The 25,507-nt window shown below is 33.1% G+C and overlaps 1 protein-coding gene across 10 annotated transcripts in view; it reads left to right on the top strand.

Annotated features, from left to right (window-relative positions):
• BANP (BTG3 associated nuclear protein) overlaps positions 1-25,507 on the top strand; it is a 232,420-nt gene that overhangs the window by 127,810 nt on the left and 79,103 nt on the right. For 6 of the 10 annotated variants that reach the window (XM_023495102.2, XM_023495104.2, XM_023495103.2 and 3 more), the window contains 3 exons: positions 5,099-5,229; positions 7,875-7,946; positions 10,288-10,329. In XM_023495102.2, the coding sequence (XP_023350870.1) occupies positions 5,099-5,229; positions 7,875-7,946; positions 10,288-10,329 (245 nt within the window). The remainder of the gene's footprint in view (positions 1-5,098; positions 5,230-7,874; positions 7,947-10,287; positions 10,330-25,507) is intronic. The other 4 variants (XM_012540366.3, XM_003758481.4, XM_023495100.2 and 1 more) reach the window with 3 other exon arrangements.

Genomic DNA, 25,507 nt, shown 5'->3' with positions numbered 1-25,507 from the left:
AAAGATGAAGACAATGATAATTTAATAAATTCTTTTACCCCTAGCAGTTATTTTTATCAGTGGGTATTAGTTTATGAGTAGTGTTACTATCTGCTGCTTGTTTTTATGAAGCTTCATGCTCCTAAAGAAATAGTTTAGGCTTATTTATTTGTTTGTTTGCTTGCTTGCTTATTTATTCACTTATTTGTTCATTCATTCATTTTTTTTTTTTTTTAATGCATGAGATGTTAAATGCAGGGTCCAAGGTTATAGAATTGACATAGATTGGTCTTGGACCCATCACTTCTTGACTTAGGTCCATTAGGTCAGTCAGTCTCTGGATAAAAGTGAAGATGAATTTTTTGTTTTTACACTTTCAGAGGAAATGTAAGCATTTAGTCTCTTATTTGCATTTATTTAAAGTGTTTCAGGTTTTACTTAATCATAGTTGGTTTTTATATTACATATTATTTGGGAACAGGAAATATCCTAATAATGAACATGTTGGCGAGTTTTCTGAGAAGTAGAATAGACTTGCATTTACTTTTAGGCTAAATTTTAATAGTTTTTTATATTTTATATTTTATATTTTTATAGTTTTTAATATATAAATATGTGGCATTCTTATGTTACCCTTTGGATTAATTGTCAGCTACCTGACAATGAATAAAAGATTTATAAAGATATAATATATGTAATATTATATAAATGTATAACATATGTAATAATTGATATAAATGATAACTCACAACAAAATAGTGTTCAGATACACCTTTCTTCATTTGTACAATTAGTCAGTTCTCTCCCCCACCCCCCATCCCTCTGTATCTAAGGAGGATGAATGTTTTATATTGCACTGTTTAGTCAGCTGTTTTCCATCTATCCAAAGATGAAGATTGTCATTCTGAATGAAAATTTCAATGGAGCACTTGGTCTTAGTTTTCTGTGATTCTGTGATCCAAAGGTTTTGATAGAGAATGAGTAAAAATCATGTCTGCATAAGTCTAGAGATAAATTAGAGGTTTTTGTCTTTGTTTTGTTTTTTTAAATGTGAGAAGTTTAGCATAATTGTATTCCTTTGGCAGTTTAGTTGTTTTTGTCTACGATAGAATAGAAATGAGTTTTAAAGTTTATCCAGTTCTATGCTCCTACTAATACACTGAGACCATGATTTTTTCCTTAATCTTTTGTTAGAGGTAGAAATATTGCATTTTAATGGATGGTGTCTTGCAGTAGTAGAAATTGAGTAAGAACTTAAAGGAAGCATTAAACATACTGATATATTTGTTTGTACTGGAAGTCAGGTTTGGCTAATGTTTTTATATTTAGATTAAATTTGGTGGAGTATTTAAATTAAGAAGAGCATATTAAATAATTGTTCTCACTAGCAGATATTTGTTGCAGTCCATTTTCTTTTTCTTAGACTTTTATCTGAAATTTGTTTCCTTAGGCTACATTGCTTAAAGAAGCATTCTCTTAGAACTAGAAACATTAGGATAACCATCAATCAAAATCTTTTTTATCCTAATAATTTTTTTAAAAGATCTATTTTCTCTCACAAATGTTAGTTTCATCCTGTTCCAACTAGAACAAATTAGCAAAGCTCAATCAATGGTTCTCCCATTTAATTAAGTGGTTTTCAGTTTCTGGTTGTCAGATCACTGTATAGGTAATTCTGCCGCTGTCACAAGGCAGATATCTAGGGCCCTTTAAAATGTTGTCTAAAATTCACTTTCAGTAACTTTTACAGCAGTCAGTTCACTGAGAGCAATGTTCTCTTAAGTATCATTTATCATTATCTGTAAGCGTGACTTGATCTTTTGTTATTTAGTTTTTATGTTGATTTCAGAAGGGAATTCTGGATTTATGAATATCTCATCTGATGACACTGGGGGTTATTCTTTTTTAACTTTTTTTCTGCATGAAAAGACTTCTTTGGCTTATTTCCACTGATTATTTTTGTTCCTTACCCAAACTGGAAATTTTAACATTGTTGTGATAAGTTTCTCAATACTAGATGGAAAACTATTATTTGAATCACAAGACTAGATAAAATTTAAAATCATGGATATTAATTTACAGAACTTTTGCTACTTTTTATTTCTATTTTATATGCCAGAATTTTATATGGAGGATACAAGTATTTAATTCTATTCTTTATAATAGTTATATTTATGCCTTTTTATAAAATTTAAATATATGAGTGAATGAAAAACATTTGTTGTTTACTATGGCTCAAATACTATGCTAAATACTTAATAAATATCTGTTCAGCTATGCTCCAGGCTGCAGATAGAACGAAAGGCCCAAAACAATCCTTGCTCTCAAGGAATCAAAAAACTAAATACAGGATAAAATGGAAATAATTAACAGAAAGAAGACACTAGAATTATAAGACTGATTGAGAAATGTGTCCTGTAGAAACTGGGATTTACTTCAAGATTATTAAATAATTTCCTTACCACAATTAGGTGAAGTAAGTAATACAAATATTATTCCCCTCATTTTATTAGTGAGGAAATCTTTTAGAGTTTGAATAATTTGCTCATGATCATACAGCTTGGAGAATGGCTTGAAATCCAGTTCTTCTGCCTGGCAATTCAGTACTCTGTTCATTGTTTGATGTGCTACCTTAGAATCTGTAAGGTAGGGATAAAACCTGAAAGAGAATAAAGGAGTCCTAATTTGTCTTGTGTATTAATTATTCAATCATAGACACTAATTATGCAATCATAGACTTTATTCATAATAATAATCTATTCAACTATCATAAGGTTTTTCCTAATTATGATATGGTCTTACTGATTTTTAGTCTGGAAATTACTGGTCACTTTAGTGATTGAATCATAGAAATGAAAAAATGATATTCTATAGAACTCAAAAATAATAACAAAATCAATGTGATGAAAAAAAATTCTAGGGAAGGGAAATAATGAAAAATAAAAAGGAGGGTAGGGCAAAATATCACCATCTCTCAAACTCTCTCATGAAGCAATGATCATCAAAACTCTTAATTTCTGGTTGAAAATAAGAAAAGCAGATCAGTGAAATATTCTAGATAAGGAAAATCAGTAAGAATTTAAAAAATAATCCTCAACTGTTGACTTGATATTTGATAAAATCAAGCACTTAAATTGTGGCAAAGTATTGCTTATCAAACAGGAAAGTAGTTTGGCAATAAATTTGTTTTGGTCTTACACTCTATACTATATATCATAATATGTTCTAAATAAGGGATGTGAGTAATTCCAAAAGATAAATCAGACAATTTGAAGTAAATAAAAATGAGCTTTTTCACAGACAAAATTAATGCAACAAAATAAAAAAAACTCAATAGGAAACAAAAATCTTTACATCAAGTATCATTGTTAAGTGTGTGATATTCAAGATATATAAAAATTTGTATCACAAATATCACAAATTTGTAAGCTCAAGAATGATTTCCTAGTTAAAAGTCATGTACAGTTGAAAAATAGAATTGTAATAATCAAGGACCATGTGAAAGTAAACTGCCAATCACTTATTAATAGTGATTGGCACTATTATCACTATTAATGAGTATGTAAATTAAAATAACTTTGAGGTTTCTCTTCACATATATCACACTGGTAAAGTTGAAACTTCCTCCTTAACTCCTTCCCCCCAAAAACAAACAAACAAACAAACAAAAAAAACAGAATTTAGGAGGCTTCATAAGAACACAGATACGTAAATGCACAAGTGTCAAAGTTCTCACTTGGTTCAACTATTCTATCAAGTAGTTTAGGATTAGAGATTAGGGACTAAACTGTTCATACACGTTTGACCCTGCAATTCTACTAAGGGAGTTTATACTCTGAGGAAATCAGAGTTGCACATAAAGGTTCTATATGTCCCATAAAATTCATAGTGATGCCTTTTGTGGTAGCAAAGGATGGTATCAGAATTGAAAAGCCCATTGAGTGAAGGCTGACTGAATAAATTGTGACAAATAAATGCAATGGTAGATGAATATATTTGCAGTGAGAAATAGAAAACATGAGAAATTCAGAAATTCTTTATGAACTAATAAAGAATGAAATAGGGAGCAGTTAGGTGGCACAGTGGATAGAGCACCAACCCTGAAGTCAGAAGGATCTGAGTTCAAATATGACCTCAGACACTTAATGCTTCCTAGCTGTGTGACCCTGGGCAAGTCACTTAACCCCAATTGCCTCAGCCAAAAAAAAAAAAAGAATGAAATAAGAAGAAACAGGAACAATATGTAAAACAATTATAAAATACAAATGAAGAAAACACTAAAAGAATATATGTATGTATATATGTATGTACACATACACACACATATATATACATATTACATATATGTATATATAGAGAGTTATTTAAAAACATGCTGTAATAAATAGTTAAATCACAACAATTGCTAGAGCAATTGAAAAAATCCAAAACAAACCTGTATTTCTCACTATAGAGACTTGGGAGAGCACTAGATACATTTGCAGATATAATGGCTTTACTGATTTTTTTTAAACTGTTTTTCTTTGTTATAAAAAAGGATTACTTTTCTGATTAAGGGAGGTATTCGAAGTGAGGTGTATAGTCATTATTGGCTGTGATGTAAAAATTAGAGGCATCAGTAAAAATATGTTTCAAATTCATCTGTCACAGCTGCCACTTGAAAAGACTTTCATATCTTTAATGTTGTTACTGTCTTTGAAAATTTAAAAGGACCCTAATGACACACAAAAGCTATAGCATTCTATTCCTTTATATCATATCATAGAACAGGATGCTTAAGGCAAAACATTTGGCTGCATTCAGTAGATGGTTTATATTTTCATTGTCATTATAAAATATTTTACCATAATCTCCATTTAAGTATTTCATATATGTAGTATTCATTATCATAGACTCTTTCTAGCTTTCTATATACCCACGCAACCCTCCTTTCCCTCCCAGGTGTGTGTGTGTGTGTGTGTGTGTGTGTGTGTGTGTGAGAGAGAGAGAGAGAGAGAGAGAGAGAGAGAGAGAGAGAGAGAGAGAGAGATTTGAGATTGAGATTGAGTGGTAATTTGCTATTGAAAGCATTAATGTGCACCATTGGGGTATAATGGTCAACTTTTGTCTCTTTTTTCAGAGAGTGTTCAGAGCACAGCATCTGCTTCTAATGAGATTCAGCAACCACAGCCTCAGGCATTGCATTACACACTTGCCAATGCCCAGCAGGTCCAGATCCACCAAATTGGCGAAGATGGGCAAGTACAAGTAGTATGTACTCTTTATTAGTTGTTCTTCCTAAGGGGTACAGAAATCCAGGGAAGATAGGTTTGGGGCGGGATGGCATTAACCCTGAAGGATGATTTAATATTTAGCTAAGCTATGTGATATTTAATAAGCAGTATGCATAAACAGACATCTGTGTCTTTGGGAGACAAAAGAAAGTACATTACCTTAAAGTGAGCGGAATTTGGGTGGTGGCCATTGGACTCGAAAGGCTGTGAACTCTCTTGCTCCATCAACCACTTGCTTTCAATTTTCCCATATGGGAACAGATGCCCATAGATATGAAATGACTGTGTAGATCACACAGCTAAGTTGTTTTACCAGCAAGTCTTCTATACCTCTAAGATAATGCTAAGGACCTTTCGACAGAAAGGCTCAAAAGTTAGTAGGCTCAAAGTCCATTTTTAGCCATTTCTCTTTTGTCTTGTGAATATGGGCACCTTGTAGTAAATTTAAAGAAACTCTGTCTAGGTTTTTTGTCATGCATTCTTCAATCCCTTTGGTCCTGGAGAAATGACTCCCAAGTCTTTGAATTTAAATAATGCTGACCCTGCTTTTACTTTGAGACAAGAAGAAAATTTATTTATATGAATAATCCAACAATTTAAGTTTATTTTGTTGAATTGAAAACCAGTTATTTTGACAATTTCTCTAAAATTTTCATGACCTAGGAATCATACTCCAAGAAGTTCAAATCATTTAATATTAAAAAAAAAATTATCAAACTATTTGTGTTGTGGTGATAGAGGAAAAATCTTCCCTAGTACTCTTACTAATGAAAAATAGTTACTCTCTCTTCCTTATGAAAGATTAATAACCCAAGGTAAGCAGAATGTGGAGAGGGCCATAAGATCAAGGCAGATGTGAAAATGCTTTGCCAATATTTAACACATCTTCTGTACAAAATAAAAGTGGCATTTCTTTCTTTTATAGATGGGAGTCCTGAAAATTTTGTTAGGGGACTGAGAATTTAATGTTTATTGGCTTACATTTTTGAGATGTTTTTTATCATCATATGCATGTAACAATGCGATTATCCTTTTCATGTCTACTTAATTTACAAGGTCATGAAACCATATATGTTAAGAAAGAAGAGCAGTACTGATTTTAATGAAAATTGAGATCCCTTCCATAGTATTGCACCATGCCACTATTAGTTAAATATTTTAATTAGTTTTTTCCTACTTCTGTAGGAAAGGAACTAATTTGAAATAGAGAATTTTCTTTAAAACAATCTTGTCATGGACGTCTAAGTAGATATTGTTATCCACAGTTTTATATAAGTATATTAAATTATGAGTAAACTATATAAAATTTAAAAGAGGCTGCTTAAGAATCTGGTTTTGCTCTAATAAATTTTTGTCAAAAATATTTTAATAATAGAGTTTAATTTCATTTGATTAATTGACATGAAATGATTTTTTTCTTCCAAATCGATATAAAAAGTCATATTGACTATTTTGTTATTTGAGGCCTTATTTGTCCCCCCAACAAACAGTATAAATCTATAACTAAATTATAAATATATAATTATAAACTAAAATTAGTTTAGATTTTTTTTCTTTACAGTATTTGTTATATTTGTAACAATTATGAATCTGTTTATTGTTTGGGTTTTTAGTATCATGCTATTTTAATAAAATGTATCATAATGGCTAATTTTAATACTTCAACAATGAAAGTAACATTGCTCACAAGACTCCACATAGAACATTGTAAATCTATGCTTGCCCTACTTTCCTGGTACTGGATATGTATTTTGGAAAGAATTTTAAGAAGATCTTATTCTAAGACTCTGTGTACTGAGAACTAGACTTTTAGGTATCTTCGTAGAAAAGTGGAGATTTTCCCAAAATTTGATTTCAATTAATACTTTTGTTTCAATTATATAGAAAATTTTTCATAAGGAAATAATCATTCTTTCCTTTCTTCCTTCCTTCCTTCCTTCCTTCCTTCCTTCCTTCCTTCCTTCCTTCCTTCCTTCCTTCTTCCTTCCTTCCTTCCTTTTTTCGTTCCTCCCTCCCTGTCTTCCTTCTTCCCTCCCTCTCTCTCTTCTTCCCTCCTTCCCTATCTCTCCTCTCTCCTTCACTCCTTCCCTCCTTCCCTCCCTCCCTCAATTGGGGTTAAGTGATTTGCCCAGGGTCACACAGCTAGCAAGTGTTAAGTGTCTGAGATCAGATTTGAAGTCAGGTCCTCCTGACTTCAGGGCTGGTGCTCTATCCATAATTCTTCCCCCTTTCAATTAACTCTCTCCCCAGGATGGAAGAAAAGCTTCTTTATTGCAATGTGAGACTTTTACCTAATATTTGGGACTCATTTCTTCATTAAAATTTTTATATCAGTGTTTTTCAGTGTCAGAGATACCATAATATAATCCCTTTGCAATCATTGTTAAATAGATTTATTTATTATTTTTTGATACTAATTTAAAAAAAAAAAACCTACACTCTTATTAACTCTATGTGAAGTACAATATATTATTCAGGACTTAAATATTCATTCTGGGTTTGATCTTTTGGGGGAGGTCATTTATTGAACTATAATCATGTAATTAGGACTTTCATAGCTATTTATTTTTCTCCTGGTATTGATTTTCTTCTGATGCTTCTTGATGTTTTATTTTGCTGTGGATTCCACAGGGACATCTCCACATAGCTCAAGTGCCCCAAGGGGATCAAGTCCAGATAACACAAGACAGTGAGGTAAGTGACCATGGCTTCTAAACTCAAGAGCCATCCAACTCTACCCTGTATTCCTTCCTTCATTTTTGGCAGTGGCCTTATTTACACTTCACACTTGAAAATCAAACTTGTATTAGGAAAATACTTTCTCCATCAGTACTTCAAAGACCTGGAATTTATTCAACTTGGATCTTCCTTGCACTGATGTAGCTCATGGTCTTATAACTTAGTAGATGATCCTTGGAAATTGCCATAGCTGAAAAATCTGTCCAAACTGGGTAATTCCATTCATTAGCCCTCTGAACTGATCCTATAGTTTGTCCTTGGATGACAAACCTATGTAGCCTGCCATTGGACTTCAGTGCCAAGTATTTTGAGTTTGGGTCAGTGCTTATGCCTGCCTATAGTATTCTTTGATATCCCAGGAATTAATCTAGGACATGATGAGACATTTCAGGATGGATTTAATGGAGGATTAGGGAAAATACAATTAAAAAAGGAAATCCTGGAACCAAAGGATAGAAATCACTTTTATGACAGATTTTTGGGTGTTGCGTAAGTAACTTGTGTGCCCTTAATTTTATATTAAGGGCTATAGCAAAGACAGAGAGAATCTTGTTCTCAACAGTTTCCAATTTAATTAGAAAGGTGAAGCCATTGCTGCAATGTCATAGAAGAGATTATATGGTGTTAGACTAACAGAAGGGACCTTGATGGGAATTGTTCAGTTTGAGTGTGTATGGTGTAAACTCTGTGCACCATCAGAGTTTAGAGAAGGGTGAGGCTGGAGTTGTCAAGGAAAGACCCACAGATGAGGTAAAATTAGAGCCAAACCTTGATATATTTGAAACTTAAATTTAAGAGAACTATTTTTCAGTTAAGGTAAAGGCTCATAGTGGAATAGAATTGACCGCATAGAATTATTCCCTTGGGTCGCAAATGTTGAATACTTTTTCTTAGAAGCCAAAAGATTACATGTATGGTCTGTTAGTCAAACATTGTTTATAATTGATGTTCTCAGTAAAAGAATTAATATACTTCAGGGATTGAAGGGTTTGCTTGTTTTTAGGCAGTGAAGATAGAACTAACTTTGTGTTTTCTTTGTTTGCACTTTAGTGTGTTAATAAAAAATATTTTAGATCTCTTCAGTTGCTGAATGTCTTTATCAGATGCAAATCCAGCAGACCCTGGAAAAGATGCTGGATTGCAAGGAAAGTTCCTGGGCTTGACCAGATTAGTTATATAATTAGTGGCTGTTTGTTGGAGTTCTTTGAAATATTTATGTTGCTCAGAATTATCTTGAAGTTAAGAGAAATATTTTTTAAAAGTATTGATGATTTTACCGTAGACTTCTTTTTGTTAAGTGGGGTTATTAATGTAATGTTTTTATATTTATGTGGTGAAAAAATTACTCCTGAATACTCTCATAAGGGCATAACAAAAACTGAAGCCTGAATTGAGAATTCAGGAGATATCAATTAATGTCTTTCAGTGCTTATAAGGAAAGATTTTTTGTTAATTTGTTTTGTTTGGCCAGGAAGTTGGGGTTAAGTGACTTGCCTAGGGTCACACAGTTAAACTGTTAAATGTCTGAGGCTGGATTTGAACTCGGGTCCTCCTGACTTTAGAACTGGTACTTTATTGAATGCACCAGCTGCCCCAGGAAAAGGCATTTTCATTAAGTAATTTGAATTAAAGGAATACTGGTGCACATTTTTAGAAAAAAAATCATAGCAAAATTGTTAGCTTTTCCTCATTATAAAAACCCTCTATCTGTTACCACTTTTAATCTTTGTGCTCAAAAAGTATATTTGTATATATTTAATACATGAAAAGAGAGAGCTTTTGAAACACATATGTACACACACAAACACACACACACAATGTAATGTTCAGTATTTTTTTTTATTATTATAGTTTCATTTTATATTCATAAGAAACCAAAAACTGCAATAAGCGTTTTTTACACTGGGTCTGTGTGTATTTGGTACAAATGCAACAATTCGAAAAGAATAAAATTCTTTTTTCTGTACCTCATGAAAGCTACATGATCAAACTTTAAATTTAATTATCTCTTAGTAAATTACATTTCTTTTTTTCTTTATTGGGGGAAGTTTTTTTCTTTCTTTTTTTTTTTTTTTTTTTTGGTTTGTTTGTTTTGTTTAAGTTGTAAAGCTCTGGTCCATATAGTTAAGTATTAGTGGCCAAAAAGGTCAGATCCTAAGAACAAGTCCTGAAATTAATGTATTGTTTAAGTAAACAAGTGAAGTATTAAATAACAAACATTGTAAGTGTCATTTGGAATCAGTATTCTCTTGCCTGATCCTTCACTTTGTGATTTTTATTTATTTGTTTTTTACAGGGCAATCTCCAGATTCATCACGTTGGACAAGATGGGCAGGTAATAACTATCTATTCTGATTGCTTGTCAGATGTTGGTGAATTACATTGTTTGCCAGAACATCTGACTTTACCTTTCCCAGGTGGCATGTTCTCATTCTGTGAAGAATCTTATATGATGTAAAGTGTATAGAGCATAATATTGGAAGTGAAACATTTCTCCTTTGTACTATTTACAAGTAATTTAATATTCAGATAGATTTTTTCCCTTTATAGTTGAAATAATAGTGGTTCAATTTCTTCTTCATTGTAGATTAAGAATAAGTTTTTTTATTTCATGCAGACTTTCTATACCTTTGTCATGATTTTCTGGTTTGCCAGATCCAGAATTAGGTTGATTGAAGAACATCTGTAAGAATTATGTAAATATTGTTTCATGTTCACAAGTCCCTAGAGAATGCAGTAAATTTTAGTAAGATAGTTTTATTATTATGGCTTATAAAACTGAGACAACTTAAATTCTTTCTCATCTGTGGAAAACAACGCCCTTGAGTAGAAACCTTGTGATGAGAATCAGCTGCAAAAAGTGAAAACAGTCAAAATACAAAATAATCACAAGTGATTTGCCTTACAAGCCCAAATTAAGTCTGCATGAATGATGCTAAATCTATGGGGATGGTCACATTCTGTGAGAGAAAGATTATTTCAGAAATTGCTCATCTTTCAGAATTAACAATATGATATGGAAATATCAATCAAAATCAATTTTACAAACAGTGAGTGTATAGATAATGTATAAACATGCTTATTACATCAATTAACCAATATTTATTAAAATATCAAAGTATATCTAATGTTAATATTTTCACATTTGAAATATCTTACTTTCATTTGCATATGTAAACATTTTAAAATTATTAATGTTTTATGTGTATAATGTCCACAGTATATCTATCATATAAATACACAACCTACATAAAGAGATCATTTGTACATGTCTTGGCCCAGATCCATCTTATACCTTGCATTTATATAAACATTACATGTTATGCATGTACATACAATTGTGCTAATTTTATTTATGTGTGTATCCTTAAGTAAATAAGGACATTATTATACCAGATTATCTTTGTATACACACTATCTATGCCTGCATGTATTTGTGTGCGCACATACATAAACACACACCTTGTGCTTAGAAGGTTATTATGCTGAAGTTTTCAATAATAATATACATGTGTTTATTTTACATTTTATATATATATATATATATATATATATATATATATTACATTACATTAAGCATGTAACATAGATAGATTCTGTATGGAACAAATTAATCCAATATTAGGTTAATACCCCTTTTGGTCTTTTGGAGGCTAGACCAAAGACTTTCATTTGTCAGAAGTTAAAAAACAAAATCACAGAAATAACTGCCAATCTTTGGACAGATTTTCTTGAAAATGCCATTCTCGCTATAAGGATTCCAGGCATTCTAACGAAGAGTAAACCACTTGTATTTGTTAGCTGCAGGTCTGGTAGGTGCTTTGGGCCATGTATTTTAAATAATGTAATTAAGTTGAGCTATCTTGGGGAGGCAAGTGGGAGATTCTAAAAATTCTGGAATCCCTTTTCCCTCCCCCACTTTTTAAAAATGAGGTTTTAGTTAGAGATAGGGTTTGTTTGATTTTGAAGTTATATTAACATTTGGCATGTAGTTGTGTGTTTAAATGATTAGATAATTAAATAAATATCAATTTTTAAAAAAAGTTCAGTGATTGCATATTCTAAAAGTTGGTGCTTAAATTGAAAGGCAGGATAAGTTGTCAAGACTAATATCAGTAAATTCTGATAAACATTTCTCTTGATCTTAAGTGTGCTCAGTTAAGAATTGTTTCATTTTGGGGGGTGTAGTTCCAGGTTTAAAATTGGTATTTTGATTGTGATCTTTCATAAATTATTTTGTTTCCTTTTTTCACTGCTAATGATATTTCAGTAAAATACAATAACCAGAGCTCTGACAGACTCATAAAAAGACATTGTTTTACTTAAAAATTCTTCTTCCTTTTCCAGTCTTAAAGCATTATGTAATTTTAAAATTTATTTTGTAAATAAAAATACACTCTTTTTTCACAGTTTGAATTTTTAATGTACTATTTTAATTCTACTTACTATGAGGATGAGTTATAAAAGATCGCAGAAAACTCTTCCCCATAGTTATGTAAAAATAAAAGTCCCAACTTATATCTAAAAGACACATCAAATATGGAGTAAGTGTAGAAGAATGATTATAGTCCATTTTCAGACACAAGTATATTGATTCTTGTAGCATTTTTTTGAAGAGCCAAGAAATAGTAAGATTGTATTATTTTTGGAGCTAGAAAACTCATCACACACAGTGATTTTATCTTTAAAAAACAAAGCCATATCGTTTGCTATAGTTTGTAACAGACATTATAGCATGAATTCTGTTCTGTTTACTGAATTTATTTATTAAACATGCTGTTTGGAGCACTGTGCTAGACATTTGGTGCAATAAAACAAGTAAGGACACTTACCCTATCCTTCAGGAACTTGATGGGTAGTAGACCATGGTTCTCAAGAGTCCCAGGACTATTCAATTTTGTACTGCTAGTGCCTAGCAAAGTGCTTCCCTGGTAAGCAGCCACTTAATAAATGTGTGTTTGTGCTTGAATTTGGGAGGATGATGACATCAGCTTATCTCATTCACTTTCATTGGCAGTACTGTAAGTGACTCTTAATGTTCACAGGGATGACCCTGAGTTACTCTATGATTCTGAGGCATCTTCTCAATCCTGCAGAACAAATTACATTGCACTCTGTGTAATTTAGCATCAATTATATTTGATCATATTTGAATACTTAGATGATTGGTATTTTGTAATTACAGTTAGTTGTAAAAGTAATTCAAAGTACTCAGTTTTTCAAATCACTCTGAACAAAAGGGAATTTATTTTATTAATGAAAAAACAATTAAATAGGTAGCAACTTACTAAGAGCAAATTAGGGCTTAAATCCAAGCAATCTCACAAAATGTCTTCTTTTGGGTTTCCCCCATTTTCTGTTCCAAGTTTTATAGCTTTTTCTACTTTTGGATGCATTGAATCATACACTCAGTGAGGGAACTTATATAGATAGAAGAGGAAACTGGGATCATAACATTTGAATAAATTGGCATTTGATTTGTTGCGTGAATACTGATTGTCTTTGGATGTTAATTTAAAGCAGTTACACATTTCAGTGTACATGCTATCTCTTTTCAATATCATATAAGTAGTAAGTGGCAAAGCTGGATTTGAACTCAAATTCAAAAGGGAATCTGCTTCATCCTTACTGTTTCATCTTGTTTTTTTGCTTTTTTTGTTTTGTTTTGTTTGTTTGTTTTTTTGAAGAGCTGCATTTAAAAGGTGACAAACACACACATTATATACATACACACATACACACATAAATACAGGCATTTATGCTACACATCATACATTTCAAAACATCATTTAAATGGGGGGGTGGGGTGTGTGTCTGTCTGTCTGATTGTCTGTCTATAAGAATCCATTATGTAAAATTTACAAGATGAAACTTTAGAGCACATACATTGCACAGTTTTGTCCTGTAAACTTTACATAATTGATTCTTAAATAATAATAAAAAAGTGGAAGGGACTTCTTAGCCCTCTTGCCTTCTGAACAGATGTACCAAAACAAAAAAAGTTCCTGAGAAGCTTCAAGGAAAAAAAGCAAATTTAGATATTAAAAGCTCTTGCAATAAATGGACATCATTTTGCTTACTCTTCTTGAAAGAAGAGGGTGAATTACCTACCAGTTTTTCCTTTTTCACTGGTCTCCGAACTATCTTTGGTAGAAGTGTGCATTGTTGGCAAGAATATTTTGGCCTGACAGTTTTAATTTTTAATACAATTTATATGAATCATAATATTTATTTTTAATTATTTGTATGCACCTAAGTCTTTTGATTGGTAAGGGATTGTGCTTATTTAAATGACTGCTTTGTAAAGGCCAGAGCTTTAAATATTATATGATTTAACTATTTTTATCTTTTAATTTTCTGATAATTATAAATGCTTCAGATCATTTTAGAAGCCTGTGTCATAATCCCCTGGAGAATAGCAATATACCTTCAGATATTCAGTTTTTTAATCTGAACCTTTGACCAAATATGTGGCAGTTATTCCATAGTAAGACTCACTGGACTAAAAGGAACTTCATTTGGTTACATGAGGAACTTCATGAGCTATTCATCCGCCTGCTTTCTTGGAAACATTGTCCTTAATTTCTCCTCAGGAAGAGTTTCCTTTTTCTTTTTCCTTAAAAAAAATCACCTCAAGATTATTTTCTAGCCTCTCTTTGTAAGATATTCTCACTGCCTTTATTTTAAGAGCCTCAATTCCTTCTCTCTGATTGTGAGTGCTTTCCTTTCTATGAGCTATCTGTTAGAAGAATGACTCAGAATTCATGGAACAGAGCTCTTAGTGCTGCATGTGCAGAGGAAGTCATTGCCCCAGCTTCTATTAGTGAAGATTATTTGTCTTGTGTTTAATTCTATTAAACATCTTATTTACATCTTCTTGGTTCTTCTATTTACCAAGGCAGTTCCAAATTCAAATTGTGTTTTCAAATATGCTAGGCACCCAGTTTGACTTCAGGCTCTTTGGTAATGAGACTGATTTCTATTCTAAAATTCAGATAATAATCCTAGTCTATTGCTATAAATTTCTAATGCTATTCTAAAATTCAGATAATAATCCTAGTCTATTGCTATAAATTTCTAATGCTATCAGTTGCCATAGTACACAAAACACCAAGCTTGGAGTCAGAATGATCTGAGTTCAAAAGTTTCCTCAGACTAACTGTGTTACCCCGGGCACGTCATTTAACTGCTATCTGCCTCATTTTCATCATATGCAAAATGGAGATTATATTGGCATCTATTTCCTATGGTTCCTATATGAAGATAAAATAAGATAATTATTGTATAGTACCTAGCACAATGCTGGCACATAGAAAGCTCTCTACCATTTAAAAAAATTATTAGCATTATTGTCATTATTATTACATCTTGATAGAGTTCAGTGTAGGATTCCTAGTCTTATAGTTAGACATACATTTTGAGTTTGTCCTTACAGCATATAAAATCACAGCAGCATTTGACATAGAACTATGGTAATTCTCTGTAAACTACAATTGAAAATGATTTTATTCAGCATATACACTTTCTTTAGGAAATTCATTTGAAGTGTTTTCAAACTGATAGTCATATTAAGCCTTGTATGGGCTGGTAACCTTGACTTGCCAGATTTTTCTTTTTGCTTTGAATTTTCAATCCTAGTAGCTCTGTTGGGTTTTATTTAGATCTTGTTTTCTGGCATGATGGGCTATGGAACAAACTGAATCATGCCAAAAGAGCTCCTTATCCCAAATGTGGATTCTGTTACCCTGGGTTTTGTATTGAAGGGCATGTTTAATAAAAATACCAAATTACAGGAATAATTAGGCTTCTGTACTTGTGTTTTAAGTACTTTACAGTATCAGTTGGATTCCCCTCTACCCCCCACCTGCTTTTTATTCCAAGTTTTTCTCTATCACTTTTCCATATTTTTGGGCCTCTTTAGTATTTCAAACTTTTGAAGATTCTAACAGAACCTACTTATACTTACTCTGCATCTTCCCTTGCCCTTTGGGTCATCTGTAGTTTTGATTCTTTTTGTGATCCTGGTGTTCTATAATTCACAGCCATAAAGCATCACTGGACGAATACTGATTTTTCAAGAGAATGTCCTTCTCTTAAAGAGGGAGCAACAGCAAACTGCTCTAAATACTTGAGAGTTGTGCAGTTTCCCAGTTGCAGTTCAGTTTTCTCCTTTTATTGTGTGACATTCTTAGTCCAGTCATGATCTGTCTTCAGTGTCAGTCAGTCATTAAGTATTTATTAAGGTACTGTGCTAGGCTCTGGAGACCCAAATAAGATGAATGAAACAATCTGTTCCCACAGGGCTTAAATTTCAATAAGAGGCCACAAGTTTCTAAATAATAATATACCAAATAAATATAAAGAGAAGCAATCCAACATAATTTAGGAGGGCAGGCACTAGTAGGTGAGAGGAGCAGGAAAAGTTGTGTTTTGAAGGGGGTAGGGGATAAAGGGTATACTCGGAGATATTTTTGAAAAAGGAATATATTCTAGTTATGAAGGATGACCATCAAGAGCAGAAATGAGGTGTCCTGTGTGAGGAAGGAAAGAACAATTTGGGTGGATTTCAATGTGTGGGGAAAATGTATAGTAAGGCTGGAAGCAAGTGTGGTCTGAGACAGTTTGAGGCTTGGGGATGTATTGGGGAGGGAATTCCCCAAACAGTTCATCAGAAAATACCGTTTTGGCAGCAGTTTGGAAGATAACTGGATGAGGAAGAGACTTGAAGCAGGTAGGTTAATTAGAGCCATTGTAATAATATAAGAGGAAATTTTTTTAAAAAAATAATCTATTAATAATCTAATAATGAAGGGTAAAACCAAAGTGGTGTCTGTGAGAGTAGAGAAGAGTTAGATTTGAGAAATGGTGTGGAGGCAGATATGGCAAGATTTGATAACTGATCGGGTATTTGGAGCAAGGGAGGCTGTTCATAGTTGTGAGAATCACCTCTACCTTATAGACCTAAGAGTTTCTCATGGCTCAGAAACCTCAGCATTGACAGCTAATAGGAAAGGAGCACCCTTGATTGTAGTGCTATGTGCTATATTTTCAATTATTATCAATGTTAATAATAAATGGACCAGGCTTACTCATCACATTGGCCATACAGGGATTTCATGGGTGTCCAATCTCTTGAAGATCATCATGGTAACATGCAAAGACCACTGGATCATAGATCTGGGGCTGGAAGAGACTTCAATAATGATCTAGTGTAGCCTCTTCTTTTTACAGATGGGGAGAGTACTCAGTCTTCCCCCTAGGGAAGTTCCTAGATCACATAAGCCAGGTAATGGTCAGCATTGTAAGGAAGTCCTCTGACTCCATAGATAGTGATCCCTTCCCCCTTTTCTTTGCAGTTTGCATTAATGAAGGTAATACCCAGTGATTGATATCACCATAGTTTCTTTTGTTTTTTATTAAAGCTTTTTTATTTTCAAAATATATATATGGATAATTTTCAACATTTATAATTACAAAATCTTGTGTTTTAAATTTTTCCCTCTCTTCCTCCCACCCTTTCCCCTAAATGGCAAGTAATCCAATATATGTTAAACACAGCATAGTTTCTTGTTGTTGAATTATCTTCAGTCTTATTTTCCAGATTTCTTTAAGGGAGAGCAGTTTCACTTAGGGCCTTACGTTTGATATATTTATATAGCTGGAATTTTTTCTCTCTGAATCTATTGCTACATCTAATAGCTCACATAAAGGTCTCACTAAGTTGGCAGTTGTGTGAAATTGTATTGTTCCTTGAAGAGGCAATTTAAGACATTTAAAAAATGCTACACTTGTTGGAAAATGTTTAATAGGAATAATATCTCTGATATATGACCATAGTAAAAGTCCTCTTGGATATCTTGGGAGAATTTGAGAATTACTTATTTTTTTTAAATTCCCTATATCTTTTAAATTGTTGCAAAAGGAATTCTGAGTAGAAAATTTCTTTTTGAAGACATTATATTTATCTTTTTGTGGGAGACTCCGATGGTTTCCCTGAATACTTCCTGAGCATGCAAGCATTTTCACATGGCTGATTCAGTTACATTGCTACTAATGTATTTCTTTTCATTTATTGTGTCACTGTTAACAGTAGAGGGCAATGCTGCTAAATTCATTATATTGTTTCCTCTGCCATATTTTGATTTTGAAGTTGGGGATAGCAGTACTATCAGGGAAAGACTAAAGCTTTTTGCTAGCTGGGGTACTGTAGCATAGAGATTCATGTTACAAATGCTCATTTTGCATATGCCACTGGCTACAGGGTTTATTTCTTCTATTTTGACATGAATCTCCTAAAACTTTTAAGGATTGTTTTCCTTTTCAGAGCATAAACTTAGTAGGAAAGCACAAAAGCATAGAGTGAAAGGAGGATAATCTCAGAGAGAAGGCAAAGAAGGTGGGTGGATGAAATTTAGAATGGCCTTTTGCAAAGTCTGGGAGGAAACCAGGGAAGAAGCCTGAGGTAGAGAGAAGCTCAGTTATTAAGTCTTTATAAAAGGAAGAATCGCTTATAATGCCAGAAATGTGATTGTTTAAACTGGAAAGTATTCTTTTTGAATTATTTGAATCTCAGCAAAATAAGCCCATATTGTTGAAGTTAAAAGAATTATCTAGGCAAGTAGTGGAATTAATGGAAACATTGCTTTGGGATTATAGGCAATTGGCATTTTCAGTATAAAATTAACGTGACATTTAATTGTGCTGGAAAATTGTTGAACTTTCACCTTTTGATGTGAAATATCTAGACACAATAACTCCACATGTACATTTAAATCTTTAGTCTGCCAATCAGTCAGTAAACATTTATTAAGTGCCTATTGTGTATCTGGCACCAGGCAGAACCAGTCCCCAGAGCTCATAGGAGAAGACTATGTACAGCTCAACATTTCCCATTCCCTTCTCCCCTCTATTTTCTTTGAGACTTTGCAAGGAGCCTTTCTGAAGTCCACCAGCTCACCTCCTTTGCCTTCCGTCTGAGATTATCCTCCAATCACTCTGTGTATACCTCTTTGGTATCACAGTTGTTTGCATATAGTCTTTCCATTATATTGGGATCCTTGGGGCAAGGACCCTACATGCCTTTCTTGGCATTCCCAGCACCTAGCACTGTGTCTAGCATGTTAGTTAGCACTTAATAAATACTTATTGACTAACCATTCATATCTTCTTTGTTTCCTTTTCATTCCTTTCTGAAGTTATTTCACATACTATGTAAGTAGCAGCTCATGATGTTGCCCTTACCACATAATTGAGCATTTTTATGTATTTATTTGCTCAATCTACCTTTAGATCATCTGTCTGATAAATCTAAGTTTCTTGTGACAGGAGTCTATAGTAGAATTTTGTCTCTTAAATCCCAGATCTAATCATAAGCTTCCCAGCATTCTATAGGACTATATGGCTTCATTAAATTCGTGTGTTTCTATGAGCAATTCTACCCCTGCTCCCACCCTGGCAATGCGCAGTGCTCTTTGTCCATTTGGCATATTTTGGTTGTCTACATGTATGGCTAATTATATATTGGGTTGATAGTAAGACACTCTAAATGATGTTTTCAGCCTTTTTGAGAGTAAAAAGCCCTTCTTTTAACAGTAACACTAAAAAGCGCCATGGACTCAACAGTAATAGCTGAACTGTTAATATTCACTGATTGAAAAACACATAATGGCAACCCCCCACCAAAAAAAAAAAAAAAAACACAACAAAAAAAAAAAAAAACCCAAACTAAAACCCACCAGACAAAACCCTACAGTAATGATGGAGAAGAATTTGTATTTCATATATGGTTCAGGCATATTTTATTTCTTCCATAGAAGGGATGTTTGTTGTTTTAATTGTTTGCATGAGTATTTGTGCAATCCTTGCAGTTACATGGAGACTTGCAGATTGGGAAATTAGGCTCTAAAGATGTGTGGCTACATAGGATTGGATTTCTGTGAAAGATTATTTTATAGAGCCAGTAATTAAGTATGAATTTATTGCTTAGTAAAATGAGAGAATGCTAGACTTATACACAAAGACTGACATTAAAAATTCAACTCATGTACTTCTTATCTTTGTGATTCTGGGTAAAATTTTTTTGTCCTTGTTCCTCAATTTCAGCATCAAAGAAATGGCGATATATACCTAACTCAACAGAGTTTTAGGCATAAAGTACTTTGCCCTATCTGATGCCCTTGGCCAAAGTAATTCATAATGTGGACAATCATTCCACGTTGATAAGTAGTTTATATTAGGCGACAAGATCTGTTCCAAGTCTAAAATTCTATATTTTTAACATGTAATATTTTTTCTTCTCTGTGCATATTGTAATTTGTTCACTTTGAATAAATAGTATGCTGTATTAAGATTACAATATTTTAATTTAATTTATAGTTTAAATATATTAAAATTCCTTTGCATCATAAGATATCAAATACTATATTATGTTATCAGTTACATAATTTTAAATGAAAATATTTATTTTTACAAATCAAATTTAAAATTAAGAATGTTGAGATATACTTAGGGTTATATGTTTATATGGATAAGTAGTATTTTGGACTTGACAAGCATTTCAAAATATTTTTAAAGAAATATTCTAGTTTAGCCAAGTTCAAATCTGATTTTGTTGAACATTTTCCCTTTTAATTTTCAAATTTAATTTGCAGGAAAATTCAATTAAGCTATATTTTTAATTTGTTTATACTTTTTGTTCATCAGCATTCGGTTTTGAATGAAGCTTCTGGCTCACAGAACTTTTTGATACATTTTAATAAGCTTTCCCCACCTTTGAACCAAGAAGTTGAATTTTGTCAAGCATAAATAGAACTCAGACCTCAAAATATTTGTGTGTTCCTTGAATGTCAAAGACACGAAGTTCAAATCAGGCAAATTAAGTGCTTTTCACACTGTTCCTTTATACCTAGAAAATGTTTTTGGAGTTATTTAGCCATCTAAAAAAATCTTGGCAAGTCATATTTAAGAAATAGTTTCAAATTAATAATACAGGATTAGAATTTGGCCCTCTTTTCATGCTTCATTTAAGAATGACGCAGGTAAAGATTTGTTTTGGGAACAAATCGTAAATTCCAAGGGATAGTTGGCTGCTCTTCCATAGTATGGCATCTGTATTTTAACTCAAATATACTTCTAACCTAACCCATAAATTTTAGACATTATGTCATATAAGTACTTATATCTACCATTCAGAATCCTTTTCATTTCTAATAGCATCCCAATTTTGTTAATGAGCTATAATAACTTAAGAAAAAATATTCTTGCTTTTTATTATTTGAAACCAGCTGTTTAGTGTGGGGAACGAGGAGATGCCTTCAGTTTTGAGTGGGAATGCTTGCTTCCTAAAGCATGGAAGTCATGTTTATTTTTCCACACTTGTTTCATTAACTCTCTCCAGCCCTCATTTACAAATATCTTAGGAAATGGAAAGGCTTACTCATCTAGACATGTTCTTTGGATCCTGAGGTAGCTGAAAGGGTAATGAGCAAGAATCTTCAAGGCAGTTTCTGGAAAAGAATAATAGTGAGGTAAATTTAACATAAGCAACTCAGGATTTCTAAACTGATCCCTGTATCTCGGCCTGTCTATTTGGAGTCATCCACAATTTTCTATTAGTAAATAGAAAAGTACTTTTCACCAAGTTTCTATTAAATTCTAATCAAGAAAATGGTTACAAGTTTTCATGGCTTTGAAGCAATGGCTTTAGGATTTATCTTTCTATTAACTTTTTTTTCTTCTAAGTAAGCAAGCAGTTCTTTAGGAAAAACTGAGAGTGTTATGACTTGTGTCCATGAGGCTATAATTTCCTAACTGATGCTTTGCCACAATTAGGAGACACACGGCACAATAAAGACTGTGTTATAAAAAATGTCAGGAGTGAAAGGGCAGGGGAAAAGTTGCTGCTCATGCTCTGTCTTCCATAGGTCAGATGAGAGCTGTGTATATTGAACTTTTTAATTAGATGCTAAAAGTGACATTGTTCCATAAGCTTGATGTAAGACTACGAAGGAAAAGTTTGTATTGGAATATTATTCCCATTGCCTTTAACTTGCCAGGAGAGTTAGTGTTTTAGGAGTGAGAGATGTTTAAAAAAAGTAGAGATGGTTATCTCTCTATGCTCTAAACATCCTACCCCAGAGAGGAGTATCAGTAAAAAATTCAAAAAATGTTTTGTACCCCATCAAAAGTACAGAAATGTAAATAATGGAAAAGAAACATTCTTCCTACCTCAGTGACAATAAAAAGTACACCTACAATTAAATCCCCACCTATTCAGACATAAGCATCAAAAATATGAACACAAGAACATTTTCTACTTATGCATTAGGATTTGGCCCATGTAGGTTTAGAATTGTATGATTGAGAACCAGGGCAACTGTTGATAATTGGGCATACTTTGTTTGAACCAATCAAGGGAAACATGCAAATGAGATAATTTCTTTTAGATGATTTCATCACAATTCTGTATTTGACATCATAAATCATCACATTAACAGGGAAGGGGCATCAAAAAAAAAAAGGAAAAGTTATTCTTAGGATATTTTTGCAATCTCAGACTTCTGTAAAGAAAATTGCACAATAGAAGTATACTGTATGATTTGCTTATTAAAATTTAAATATATGTTGCTCTTTTGAGGAGTTGTTTTAAAACTTTAATAATGTCTCATAACCTCACATAAGCCATATGGTGGTTTTTATGAACTCAGTCATAGTATATGATCAGTTCCATCCCTGATGTACCACAGTTTAAAGAATAGGTTACATAAGTTATATGATTGGTGAGAATTTGTGACATTAAGCTTTCAGCCAGATGGCTTCATATCAAAACCAGATTATCTTCTATAACTGAGCTGAGTGTATTAAAAGATAAATGTGTTCTTTTTTGTATGTTTTTTCCTAAAGATAATTTTTTTATATAGTTTAGATTATATAAAGCTTAGGAGAGTGTGTGTGTGTGTGTGTGTGTGTGTGTGTGTGTGTATGTAATTAAAATAGTGTAATATTTTTACAAGTTAAGAACTTTATTTATTTATTTATAGGAAAGAATTTGCTTGTTTGTTCTTATTCGGTATTTTTCCCAAAATGGATGTTAACATTTTATTTGATTCACATTGTTTTACTTATTTACCTGATTCAGTTCCATTTGTGATCCTCATATTTTAGGTCAAATCCAAGAGATTTAAGTCTTTTATGGAGAAATATAACAGTTGTTAATGATGTTCATTCAATTAGTCCACAAGGATATTATTAAGGCTCTAGAAAGGCAGGGCCAAAAATGACATAGTACTTACTTTCAATCAATTTACCTTTTTGGGGTAATCAATATACATATCTCCCAGGCGTATGCAAGCAAATTGCATAGAGTTGGGGTTGGAGAAGACACAGTTAAGCTTGGAATAAGAGAAGCTTTTTATCTAGGAGCTGGCTCTTGAACTGAGTTTTGGAGGAAGCTTGGAATCCTGATGGGCAGAGGTTGGGAATGAATGCCTTCTAAGCAGCAGGAACTTCTAGTGCAAAGGCATGGAGATGGGAAATAACCAATAATGGGAAGAATGGCAAGAACTTTGGCTGGAACCTATCTGGAGTGCATGAATGGGAGGAATTTGAGACAAACTGGGAATGTTGCGCTGGAGTCAGATTATGAATAGCCTTAAATGCTAAGCGGTGGATTTTTACTTTTTCTAGCCACAGTGGCTTACTCAGCAAGGGGTGGTGTAATAAGACCTGTGCTTTATGAATGTGACTTTGACCACAAAGCAGAGGATGGATCAGAGGATGGTAGAGTTCCAAATTTTGGAAATCCATGAGGAGACTAGAGAACAGTTGTACAGATTGTATCGCCTCTGATTGCAGTATTGAAGTTTACATTGCATATAATTTATATTATAATATTAATGTTTATATTGTTTGTATTTTTTTTCAAGTCATTAAGTATTTATTAAGCACCAACTATGTGCCAAGTATTGAGAATATATTTTTTTTTTTATTTAATAGCCTTTTATTTACAGGATATATGCATGGGTAACTTTACAGCATTAACAATTGCCAAACCTCTTGTTCCAATTTTTCACCTCTTACCCCCCCACCTCCTCCCCTAGATGGTAGGATGACCAGTAGATGTTAAATATATTAAAATATAAATTAGATACACAATAAGTATACATGACCAAAACATTATTTTGCTGTACGAAAAGAATCAAGACTCTGAAATATTGTACAGTTAGCTTGTGAAGGAAATCAAAAATGCAGGTGTGCATAAATATAGCGATTGTGAATTCAATGTAATGGTTTTTAGTCATCTCCCAGAGTTCTTTTTCTGGGCATAGCTGGTTCCGTTCATTACTGCTCCATTGGAAATGATTTGGTTGATCTCGTTGCTGAGGATGGCCTGGTCCATCAGAACTGGTCATCATATAGTATTGTTGTTGAAGTATATAACGATCTCCTGGTCCTGCTCATTTCACTCACCATCAGTTCGTGTAAGTCTCTCCAGGCCTTTCTGAAATCATCCTGTTGTTGGTCATTTCTTACAGAACAGTAATATTCCATAATATTCATATACCACAATTTATTCAGCCATTCTCCAACTGATGGACATCCATTCAATTTCCAGTTTTTAGCCACTACAAAAAGGGCTGCCACAAACATTCGTGCACATACAGGTCCCTTTCCCTTCTTTATAATCTCTTTGGGATATAATCCCAGTAGTAACACTGCTGGATCAAAGGGTATGCACAGTTTGATAACTTTTTGAGCATAGTTCCAAACTACTCTCCAAAATGGTTGGATTCGTTCACAACTCCACCAACAATGCATCAATGTCCCAGTTTTCCCGCATCCCCTCCAACAATCATATTGTTTGTATTTTACAATGAATATTTTCTGATATTTGTGAAGACAGGAAATATTGTCTAGTTCTCTTTCATATGTCTAAGTACATCAGTTTAGGAAGAATTTAAGAAATACCCATGGAAGCAAAGATTTTTACAGCTGTTTCTAAGATTTCCAACTGGATGTCTCATTGCCTATAGAGAATTACTATTTTTGCCTCTAACATCCCCTTTTCCTAACTTTACTCCAACATTTACTCCAGTGCTGGGGTCACTAACAATTGGTCCTTTCTGTTACTCAGGTTTGAAGTCTTGGACACTCCTTCTAGTTAATCAGGTTTGAAGTCTCCATGCCATCTTCTCTCATACTTAACATATTCATTCTTTTGTCAAGTTTTGCTGTTTCCAACTCCCAGAACATTGCTTGCCTTCATCCCCTTATTTCCACTCACACCAGGATCACCCTCCTTCAGCCCCAACTTCTCTCCTTGGGATCGTTGTAACCTCCCTTAGACCATGTCACTCCCTTCCAGAAGAGTGCCCACCTGTTGCCCCAAGGATAAAATGCAGTCTGCTTTATGACATGTGAAGTTTGCACAGTCTGACCCTACTATGTCTGCCTTACACATGCTGCATTCCAGTCAGGATGATTCACTTCCATCTCTGGTGCTTATCAATTCTTGCTCA

Source organism: Sarcophilus harrisii, chromosome 2, assembly GCF_902635505.1.
Source record: "Sarcophilus harrisii chromosome 2, mSarHar1.11, whole genome shotgun sequence".
Classification (NCBI taxonomy): Eukaryota; Metazoa; Chordata; class Mammalia; order Dasyuromorphia; family Dasyuridae; genus Sarcophilus; species Sarcophilus harrisii.
This window is presented reverse-complemented; position numbering and strand designations above follow the sequence as displayed.